The sequence below is a fragment of the Harpegnathos saltator genome, unplaced genomic scaffold (assembly GCF_003227715.2).
Source record: "Harpegnathos saltator strain DR-91 unplaced genomic scaffold, Hsal_v8.6 scaffold100, whole genome shotgun sequence".
Lineage (NCBI taxonomy): Eukaryota > Metazoa > Arthropoda > Insecta > Hymenoptera > Formicidae > Harpegnathos > Harpegnathos saltator.
This window is the reverse complement of record NW_020229874.1, coordinates 24,551-35,819: the sequence shown is the minus strand read 5'-3', so window position 1 is coordinate 35,819 and position 11,269 is coordinate 24,551. Positions and strand designations below refer to the sequence as shown.

The window sequence follows — 11,269 nt, the reverse complement described above, 5'->3', positions numbered from 1 at the left end:
TTTGTCGATTAAATCTGTTAGGCTATCCATTTTCAGAAGAGATGTACGATTGTACAAGCGACTCTTTATTCACTGTAAAAATTAGTAAGAAACACGTTTTTATTTTTTACACAAAACCCGATGCTATCTAGAATTTTTCGTTCTTGCATGTTCTTACTCATTTCTAATACAGATACGAGTACACTTACAGAATGTTCACTTATTGTGTCATATAAATCTAATTTCTCGTCGTATCGATACATTATTACACTGAAATGAGAAAAATATCGAGAAACAAGATTTACATTCCTATAAAAAACAAGAAACACATTCCATAAAAGTGCGCAAGTAAATCGAGTCACAATTTAGATAAGCTACGATTAGCATATTGCTTACAATCAACAATCACTTGAACGTTAACAACTGAATAAACATGTTCACGAATATAATTCGCCCAAAAATTGTTACGAGACTATCGTTGGCATCGCCCGAAAACGTTCTCTACTACTTCATACAAATGAAATGAAATAATAATAATAATAATAATAATAATAATAAAGAAAAAACAGGAAAAAGTCGCACAATTATAATTCTCGCGATACATATTCGTACATAAGTATATGTGTGTATATATCCTAAGAAAATGTTATTATATAAATACCCCATTCGATTATCTTTATATGTGTTCACGTGTTGCGTAAGTTCGATACATGTAGGATAGTAGCGATATAAGTAAGGTAGCATTCTGAAAGGAACAAGTTGGAGTTTGTTGATTAATCCAAATGTATATTAAATATATACTAAATGAAGCACAAAAATATGTACAAACAAGAGACGGGGAGGACGGAGTCGATAATTCTTCTACAAAATATCGAGAGAGTTTCTAACAAGAATTTCTATGTGAAATGTGAAATAGAGATTTATTAAACGTTTATCAACGTTACTGGCGAGAAAAGGGAAACAATTTGAACATCTCTCTACATTTTTCTTATTTTCCTTGAAAAGAAAAAAGAAGAAAAGAAAAACAATATGGAATATGACTATATATTTCCGAATATGAATTTGTTGAATTTTGACACATACCAGAGATGCGTATTTGTGTCTATATATTGCAGCTTTTTTTAGTTATAAATAATATATAATTTGTATAAAACAATATCAATATGTCAAAGAATCTTTTCTTACATAATGCGTAAGTACCAATAAATAAAGATCCTCGTGTGTATGAATTTCAGAAACAAATTTCTTCTTGGTTTACTTCTTTTTGAGTTTTCTTTTTTCGAATTTCTTCCACTTATCTATTTTTGTTTTTCTATGTCTATCTTCTTCCTCGCCGGTACTCTCGTGCGTTACAATCGATTCGATCGCAATGATGTAAGAAATAGGAGAGAAAGCGTTCGTTATACGCAATGCGGGATGCGGAATTCAGATTTGGCAGATTATTAACACTTGGATCAAACTAGTAGTTCGAACCTTTGACTCGGACTCCAACTCTTCGTACACATATTTTGCTCACATATTGAAAAACATGATTCAGTCACCGCGTGTTTTCACAGGCTGTTCCAGTACATTTATACACTCGTAAATATACCGTCGCGGATCTCTCTCTCTCTCTCTCTCTCTCTCTCTCTCTCTCTCTCTCTCTCTCTCTCTCTCTCTATCTCTCTCTCTCTCTTTCTAAATTGTTTGTTGGAAAGGAGCAAGCGAAGATCCCGAACGTAGCATAGACTTTGGAATCTTCGACGACTTGTGCTGTCGCGAAAGTGTACAAGTGAGATGACTGGAGTTTGGAGAAATGACACAAATGATCAAGTTGTAGTTAAACGGTGCGCAGAACATTCGATACATTGTCACCGATCAATGGCTCTTGTAACAGTCTCGAGTTCAAATGTACCCCTCGTCCTTCGCTTCGCGATTGTACGCGTTGTAAGTTCAGACGTTGGAAGTTTAATGGGTAAGATATTCTATATTATAAAATAGACAAAAATAATGGATCGCTTAATTTCAAGTATTACCAGGGATTACTTGGAAAATTTCAGTCTATCTGTTAAAGCTTCGAATACTGGAATCAAATTACTATAAACCTACAAAATGTGCACGAGTCGCGTTACGATATGGAGGCTTTAAATACTTATGTACGCATTACTATATCGTACAACGTGCCGTAAGATTATTTTGTAATTCCGACAAAGAGCGAACGCGCGGGAGGCGGCAGCACACACATCGCATAGAGCAGATGCTACCGTTTCTTCTTCATACCTTTACGGTACCCTTTACCGAACCAACCTGGATTCTTGGGAGACGCTATAGGAGTGTCCGTGTGAATCACCAGCGTACTTTCCTCTTGCTTCTGTCCGTTTTTAGTTTTGTCTGGTGCGGGACAGTCGCCGTCACGTTGATAATACAGACAGGAGAGAGAGCCCTCGTGTTCCATACAAAACGAACAAGCTGGCTTGGGTTTTGGTGCTTCCGTTGGTGCGTTCGGCACTTGTATGAAAGGATAATAAAATACCGGTGTTAACTGAGGATACATGTACATAGGAGGAAACGGCAAGCCCATGGATAGAAACGGTAACGCGGTAAAAAATGGCGCTTGGTAGGCAGTTGTTGCGGCGGTCACTGTTACGGCCGACACGCAGTCTTCTTCTTCTTTATCATCGGTTTGTTGCACTGTACACTTAACATTCTCATCACTACTTTGACTCAGAGGCTCTTTCTTAATCGGTGGCTCTTCGAGGCACGGTTGAGTCGTGGTGAGCTGCTCGCTGTTTTGCAGTTTTACCGCGTGAAAGAAGATCGGATCTTTCGTACGATTGTACTGCGGTATATCCAAACCAAGATGGCTCATGACCTTCCTCATTACCTCGTCACATTTTCCGTTTATCTTCAATACCGCGTTTTCATCTTTCGGGGTCCATTGCAAGTTGACGATATACAACGAAGCTCTTTTCTGAACAGGCCTGTCCATTTGCCACAACCACGGATACTTCTTGAGAACTTTCAGACTAGAACCCAAACATAATATGACGTCTGCTTGCTTCGCAGCTCTGGTTGCACCGTTCCAATTGATCGGCCAAGAGAGGCTACCTCTTTCGCCAAAATGAACGATAGAATCTTGCAACACCGAATTACATATGTGACATAATCGTCCTGTATGATGTTGATATCGCGCAGTTTTTTCAGTAACGTCGAAGAGCCTCCAGTATTCTCTAGCTGGTTTACACGCCCTACAAACTTCCACATACATATTTCCGTGAACTTCGGAAAGAAGATTACGCGGAATACCACTGCGCAAATGTAAGCCATCACAGTTTTGGGAGACTACGTGCTTCAATACTCGAGCTTTATACAACGCATAAAGTGCCATGTGTGTTAATGTCGGTTCCGCTTGGCTCAGATCGTGATTCCTATTAAAAATGACGAATATGATAATAAGGTTGCTCGTAAATCATTGTCACCTGTCATGTATCACCTGTTGTGTACTATGCTATGTGGATACACATGCGATACACACATGGACAAGTACATATTAAAAAAAAATCACACAGCATGTATGTATACACCAGTATGTACAAGCCAGATTAAATCAAACGTGTCCATACCCAATGTCTTTTCCTTGCTGCATTCGAGTCCAAACTCCATTGGTCCCTCTATAATCCGGGATAGATGCTGCTGTACTGATACCAGCGCCAGTATATACAGCCAGTGATGTCGCTCTACTAATTGCTGCTGCCAAGCGTATGCACTTCTCCTCCAGGATCTCAGGTGCATCTTCGACTTCCTCTAGTCTGGCTTTGATTCTGTCTCGTTTTTCTTGTCTGCAAACAATATCACAAAAAACTTAATTATAATTGAAGAAGAAATTTGGTACAGATCGCTATATAAATGTACATATATATATGTTTTTAGGGGTGCGTATACACATAAATATTGGTAGATTGTTAAAGTAATAAGATCTTACATCGTTACAGTATGATAGATATAGCTCGACAAACATTCTAAAAATATCAAATTTATAGTTCTCCTGTGACACTCCTGTGCATGTTATTTCTCGCAAAAAGAAGAATTTTTAAAAGCAGTAATTCTTAAAATTCACAAATTTGCCAAATAGGCATTACCGTAAATTAACCTCCTTCACCACGTCGCTGCACGAGATAAGTATTCCGGTTTCTTCAGCCGTCCTTTCTATTTCGGACTTTTGTAAAATTGCTGCTACCTGATAAAGAAAGCAAAACACAATTGCTCACTCTTTACAGTGAGAGGGATTTGTTGTTTATGATACATCTACTTGGAAGACGTTGCCGGATCGATTGTTACAGTGTGGAATATATTCTGACGATATGTGAAGAATTATGCCCCCCGCCAGGAGAATATACACACCTTCTTGAGGGTAGCTACTCTTTCATCTTTTACTTTAAAAGCTTTCAAAGCAGCGGAACGTCTTCGTGATAGGAACTTGTCGTTATTCGTCTCCTCCATCTTTAATTAAAACGACGTACACAGTGCCGTATATACCGCTATTACCGCACTCGATACGCGGTACACGTCTTCTATTACAGTTGCTGATTTTCTTCAACGAAAAGTCGATCTTCGTCGGCTTATTTGCACGGAAATTATTTCGAGCACTGACAGATATACATACATTTTGTACCAATATTATTGCCAATGTGTGCAAATGTGCAAAAGATGCAGTGACCTCTGTCATATGGTCGATAATTCAATCACTTCTATAATTCTATCGGTTCTGCCAGTTAAATAATGAAAATAGATAAAGTTCAGTTTGAGTTGTAACTTTTGCAAAAACAGTAACAATAAGTTTGAGAAATATTACAGTTTAAAGATCTATCCTCCCGATTCTCAGATATAAAGTTGACTCATTTCTTGCGGCGCTGCACGAATATAAATAAAGTCCCATTAATTGCTAAGATTCTTTACAAATTTCGTCGAGTTGTACAGTAACCGGAAATTATACACAAGTAATCCCAGATAGCCAGATATGCAAGAACAGATCTGACACAATATCCGTTACAGACTGTCAACATTCGCTGGCAGAAATACGAGAGGATCCGACGGCGGACTATAACGACAGACTGGCGACAGAAACCAAGCAGAATCTGCCATTCTAGCTTATTTAAGTGAAACATACCGCAGATCCTGCTCGCTTTCTGCCACCAATCCGCTGTGATCTGCTGTCAGATTCTATCCATTCAGTTCAGTTCGGTATATGGCCTATGTGGCTTTAGGTAAAAAGGTGTACCCATACGCCATTCTCCATGATTCTATCCATTCTACCAGTGAACTCTCTATAGAAGTCTGTTCTTTTCCGACGAACTTTTGGCACTAATGTACCCCAGCGCAATGTGTTCTTCTATTGGACACAGGAAACGTTGGCTGCGTTCAGAAAACACAACGGTTGAGTAATTCGTCAACGTTATTGGTCAACGAATCGGTAAGGATCTAAAGCCAGCGGCACACGGTGCTTGTTTTCGTGCTGGATTGCTTGCTGGATGAAAATATTGCGTTCTGATTGGTGCATTTTCATCCATCTTCGGAAATGTACCAATCATAACGCAATATTTTCATCCAGCAAGCAATCCAGCACGAAAACAAGCACCGTGTGCCGCTGGCTTTACAGTAAAGACCAATAGTCATTGGGTCTGTTCTTTATAGCTGCACTGATGAAGTAGTACAATAAATTAAAAAGAGACAACTTTGGCTGCATTCAGCAGACTCAGGCCAAGTTCCACAACTTGCTTTAAACGGAGTTTAAAGCTAAACCGATGGTTAAAAGCAATAGTATATGCGCATATACTATTGCTTTTAACCATCGCTTTAGCTCTAAACTCCGTTTAAAGCAAGTTGTGGAACTGGGTCGCAGCAGTTGGACAACATTACTAGATTTTTCACTGAATCTCGCTCCTGATTGGTCAATACTTCTGGGTCTATGAAAAATCTAAAAGAATGCTCCAATCACAGACAATAATCACTAAGCGCTCTCTGATCACTTTGTTCTACTGAACGCGGCCTATATTTTTTCTCACTCTAATTTATTGCACTGGTTCAGCAGTGCAGCTATAAAGAACAGACCCATTAATCGCTCAGGCCCACTTCCACAACTTACTTTAAACGGAGTTTAAAGCTAAACCGATGGTTAAAAGCAACAGTATGTGCTCATACACTATTGCTTTTAACCATCGGTTTAGCTTTAAACTCCGTTTAAAGCAAGTTGTGGAACTGGGCCTCAGTGTGAATGCTTTGTTCTCTGAACGCAGCCGTTGACGCGTTCTATGCGCAAGAACCCTTGAGCCGGTTATACATTTTCTTTGGTGAACACTAAAGCCAGCGGCACACGGTGCTTGTTTTCGTGCTGGATTGCTTGCTGGATGAAAATATTGCGTTGTGATTGGTACATTTCCAAAGATGGATGGAAATGCACCAATCAGAACGCAGTATTTTCATCCAGCAAGCAATCCAGCACGAAAACACCGTGTGCCGCTGGCTTTAACCAGAAAGTGGCGTTGGAGCGGCAACCCATACGCCCAGAGCCATCTATTGAATTGAATTGAATTGAATTGACCCGGTTATACATGGGACGCAAACGTGCGGCAACGCGTTTGCGTACTGTGTGTAACCGGCCTTAGGAGGACGAAGGAGCCGTTACTTACGTTACCTAACCCTAAATTTAACAAGTCTCGAAACTTTTTCAAAACATTTACCAACAAAAAATTCAACGAAACGCCCGAGTGGCTCGAACCAATATTTAGTTTTTATCGCGAGAAATTTTAAGGAAGGTGTTTTAATAAAAATTTATCGCGGAAAATGAATGCACCGCCGACTTTTGAATCATTTTTGTTATACGAAGGAGAGAAGAAGTATAATAAAATATTTGATATCTGTGTTTAGAGCCTACCTTGTTTTCGATTTAAATGTGTGAAAGCTCCCTTCTGACAATCGCATTTTTTCCAGGATAATAAAGGAACAAGACACCAAAGTACCTAATGCCGCTATCTTTACAGTCAACAAAGAGGACCATACACTAGGAAACATGATCCGCAAGTAAACAAACAACAATATTGCTGTGACTGCAATTTTCTATATTTTAGGTTGCCAGTTAATGATAATTTTTTTCTTGTAGTCAATTGCTTAAAGATCCTCAAGTGTTGTTTGCTGGTTACAAAGTTCCACATCCACTGGAACACAAGTTTGTTATTAGAATACAAACCACATCCGATTATACACCACACGAAGCATTTATGCATGCTATCACAGATTTAATTGCAGAACTCTCTTTGTTTGAGGAACGTTTTAAGGTAATGCATGTATGCTGCAGAAGAAAAAGTAATATTGTACATATAATTTTACAAAGAGCTGTTTTTGTTTATTAGGAGGCTATCAAGGAGAAGAAGGAAGGTTTAGATTAAATAAATATATTTGATTGAGATCTGTGCGTGTGGTATGTGTGTGTGTGGTGTGTGTACATATATACATATATATATATATTGTAATTGTATTTTACCTAAATTTGACATTACCTGATTTTGATGAAGTTTATCACAGTTTCTCTAGCTATGTGATGGAAAGAATGTATGCTGTATGCTCTACGATATTACAGATAAAAACAGTTGTAAAAGTAATTTTGTCATTTGCTGGAGGTAAATGTGAATAAGTGGAAATTTTGAGTAACATGCAAATATATTTGGCAACACCATGTCCCAAGTCATAAGACTTTGAATTAACTTTGTACACTGGTGAATATGATATTTCTATGCATTACTGAATGCGTTGCTTATATTTTTGTCAATGTCTTAAATTTTATAACGCTAATTTTCACGTGCTATTTCATTTATCCAAAGAATCTGTTACCGCAGTGCTAGTAAAAATCGAGCAACTTGTTTTTGTGTCTTTACTCTCTTCCCCATTCTACTTTCGACCGTTTATTATTAACCGATCATAATCTACATTTGACGAAAGGAACGAAAGATCTTTGAGACCTTATTCGTACAGACTATAGGTTTATATAAACAGTTATATATAACAGTTATATAGTTATAAATACGATGTGGAATGCAATGCGAGTTTAACCATGGGGTCTGTTCTTTTTAGCTGCACTGTGGAACTAGTGCAATAAGTTAGAATGAGACAACTATATTTTTTCTCACTTTAACTATCGCACCAGTTCAGTAGTGCAGCTAAAAAGAACAGACCACATGACGTTAAGGGTCAATTGTTCCAACTTCGTGGTAAGTTAACTGTTAGTTAAATCATATCTCTGTTTTTGTCTTGGTTGAAGGAAAAACGAAGACAAACATATGATTTAACTATCAGTTTAACCTACCAAGAAGTTGGAACAACCGGCCCTAAATGTAACAGCCGTTCAGCTAAAGCCAGCGGCACGCGGTGCTTGTTTTCGTGCTGGATTGCTTGCTGGATGAAAATGCTGCGTTTTGATTGGTACATTTTCGAAGGTGGATGGAAATGTACCAATCAAAATGCAGCATTTTCATTCAGCAAGCAATCCAGCACGAAAACAAGCACCGTGTGTCGCTGGCTTTAAGCATGTTGGGTCTATTCTTTTAAGTTAAAGTGAGAAAAAATATAGCTATCTCACTCTACTTTACCGCACTAGTTGAGCAGTGCAGCTCAAAAGAACAGACCAACTATGTCTATGGTCAGCACTGATGCATCATTCTGTGTCTTTATCATTTATTACACGTACATACAACAAAGATGGAACGCCATTTCCAATTAGAAATAGTACTGATAACACAGCCTTTTATATACTAACTAGACTGCTGACTTCTGGCGATGGGATGATGGTGGGGTGAAGACGCCATATTGAGAGTACCGTGCGTATGAATTTGTAATATCTGTGATGTGTCACGTGTTTCATTATAGACTACTCTAGTCATATGGATAAAGTGAAGAAATACAGAAGATCAAAGAGGTTAGAAGAAAAAGTAACGAAAAGAAAAAGTGATGGGAAAACAGTGCTGTGTGAGAAATTGTAATATGAAATCGAAATCGAAAAGTGGTGTACATTTGTTTAGGTATGTATAGTATTTGTTTATCGAAACATATTATTTTGGTTAGATTAAATGAAGAGCTGCTTTTATAAGAATAATGAGTAAAGATGAAACATCTTTATATTTAGAAAGAAAAGCACAAGTGAAGGATGCAAGTATCATTTAAATTATCTGTACAATATTGTAGTAACCATGTAGTAACCATGTAAAAAAACATTTATAACACTATTCAGGATAATAACAGGATATATAGTGTCATTTGTCGAATAGTATCTTGTAATATCTTGTAGTATCTTATAATATTACAGGTTTTCCTTGAAAGATGAAAATCGTCTTCATAAATGGATAGCTGTATCTAAAAAACCAAATTGGAAGTCAATTAAGAACAGCAAAATATGTAGTTTGCATTTTAGCAGAAATGATATTATAGCAGGTACGGGATATACTCGTGTAATTTTACGTCCAGATGCGATGCCAAGAGGCCAGTCTTCAAATAATGAAGAAAATGAGCAGTGTAATACATTGTTAAATGTAAAAGAAGTTTTCAATATTGAAAATAGTAAAACCAGTATCTTGACTGACAGTATTGATCATAATTATATTGATAACGAAGCTGCTATAAAGAACACAAATTTAATGGAATTAATTATATACACCTATCGAAAAAGGAGTTATACACCTAAATACAAAACAGATAGCTGTTGAAATGAAACCAGGAGAATATTCCATTATATCCGATACACGAAGTATTAGAAGCAACTCAACAAATACAGACTCAGAGGAAGAAACATCTATTAAGGAGACGGTTCAATCTAAAAGTTTAAAGAAATTACAAAATGAAAATAAAACTGGAAAATAAAAATTGAAATGGAAGTTGCAGAGACGTGATAAAAAGATTAGTTCAATGGAAACAATGCTTAATGAATTACAACAAAAGCAAATCATGGATAATGACAGTTTGTAATTACTAAAAGAACACTTTGGTGGTGTTATGTTCGAAATTATGCAAAATGAAGTAAAAAACCAGAAGTAAAGGTGAACGTTATACAGACGAGGTGAAAGAGTTTGCTTTATCCTTGTATTTTTCATCACCAAAAGGTTATGCATTTTGTAGGTAATAGGTTTTCTTTTTCCCTTCTTTTTTAATGTCCTTATTGTCCGTTATAGATACATTAAAACAACACAGATACTTTCTACAAACGTCTTAATGATGTTCTAACATTCTAAGTATGTTTTTTGAGATGTTCTTAGAACATTGTATGCTGCATGGGCATAAGTTTTATTTTATTAAATAACCTGTTTTTCATAAAAAAATAACTAATTATTAACATTTTCTGCTTTTAACTCGTTTCTTCTTCAATATTCTGTTCTGTTCTTCAATGCAAATAGCTCATACTATTATAAAATATTTTTAAACTCTTTTTATAAAATCTTGCATGGTGTGCAATTTAGCTAGATGTTAAATTTAAAAATTTTTAAAGTTAAATATTTAACTAACTTGTAACTGGTGAATGGTAATGAAACTTGGTATTGTATTTATTGTTGATATTACATGTATTTATGAAAAAATAATTTGTTACTGTTATTCATAGAAAAAAAACTGTGGTGAAGTAAATTGTTGATGTGAAGTTGAAAAAAATGCTGCAATTTTAATATAAAATGGGATCATATTTTTATTGCTTAATAATTGCATCTTGTATATGTTACAATGAAATAATGTTAATGTTCATTATTAGTGCAAACTCTATATATATATTTTTTTAGTAAAATATTACATATTTTCCAGGAAAATGTTCAGATTACCTGCTCCATCAACTTTGAGACAACTACTATTGTCAGTTGATGCAGAGCCTGGCTTCCATGAAAACGTATTATCCGAGATAGGAAAACTGTCGACAGATGATCGATATTGTAATCTCGTGTTAGATGCCATGGCACTTAGAAAACGAATGATATGGGATGATTATAAGCATCAAATGGTAGGCATACCTGATTATGGAAATATGGGACTGTTGGGAGAAATGGATTCCAAAGACAAGATCGCAACCGAGGCATTGATGTTTATGCTTGTTAGTCTTAATGGAAAGTGGAAGTGGCTTATTGGCTATTCTTTTAAAAGCAATATGACATCAATAATGCAGACTGAGCTAATAAAATCTGCATTAATATTGACTGATAAGTATAATATATGTTCATGTTATATATATATATATTTTATATATGCAAGGTTGAAATACATGTTATGAAATAATGTTTAAAAATAAAAA

The 11,269-nt window shown here is 36.4% G+C and overlaps 3 protein-coding genes across 7 annotated transcripts; 2 read left to right on the top strand and 1 right to left on the bottom strand.

Annotated features, from left to right (window-relative positions):
* Positions 1–29: 29 nt before the first annotated feature.
* Sirt7 (sirtuin 7) lies at positions 30–5,190 on the bottom strand. Of its 2 annotated transcripts, XM_025297953.1 has the most exons (6): positions 4,811–5,185; positions 4,622–4,723; positions 4,360–4,458; positions 4,098–4,195; positions 3,582–3,797; positions 30–3,386 (listed from the first exon to the last, which is right to left on the bottom strand). In XM_025297953.1, exons 2-6 carry the CDS (start codon positions 4,682–4,684, stop codon positions 2,219–2,221), a joined length of 1,644 nt encoding a protein of 547 aa, XP_025153738.1. In that variant the 5' UTR covers positions 4,685–4,723; positions 4,811–5,185; the 3' UTR covers positions 30–2,218. The 2 variants fall into 2 exon arrangements, with proteins under 2 accessions (XP_025153738.1, XP_019696885.1); XM_019841326.2 differs by lacking the exon at positions 4,622–4,723 and having other exon boundaries at positions 5,126–5,190.
* A 1,373-nt stretch (positions 5,191–6,563) lies between these two features.
* Positions 6,564–7,872, top strand: Rpb11 (DNA-directed RNA polymerase II subunit RPB11). Its single transcript, XM_011140799.3, has 4 exons — positions 6,564–6,851; positions 6,946–7,035; positions 7,115–7,289; positions 7,365–7,872. Exons 1-4 carry the CDS (start codon positions 6,799–6,801, stop codon positions 7,398–7,400), a joined length of 354 nt encoding a protein of 117 aa, XP_011139101.1. The 5' UTR covers positions 6,564–6,798; the 3' UTR covers positions 7,401–7,872.
* Positions 7,873–8,597: 725 nt separating this feature from the next.
* Positions 8,598–11,018, top strand: LOC105182964 (uncharacterized). 4 transcript variants are annotated; one of them, XR_003112773.1, is made up of 4 exons: positions 8,599–9,026; positions 9,311–10,057; positions 10,170–10,229; positions 10,789–11,018. XR_003112773.1 is itself a non-coding variant. In XM_011140800.3 (2 exons), the coding sequence occupies exons 1-2, from the start codon at positions 8,956–8,958 to the stop codon at positions 9,705–9,707; spliced, it is 468 nt and encodes a 155-aa protein (XP_011139102.2). In that variant the 5' UTR covers positions 8,598–8,955; the 3' UTR covers positions 9,708–10,013. The 4 variants fall into 4 exon arrangements, 1 of the variants encoding a protein (XP_011139102.2); XR_003112774.1 differs by lacking the exon at positions 10,170–10,229; XR_003112772.1 differs by lacking the exon at positions 10,170–10,229 and having other exon boundaries at positions 9,311–10,116.
* The last annotated feature ends 251 nt before the right edge of the window (positions 11,019–11,269 follow it).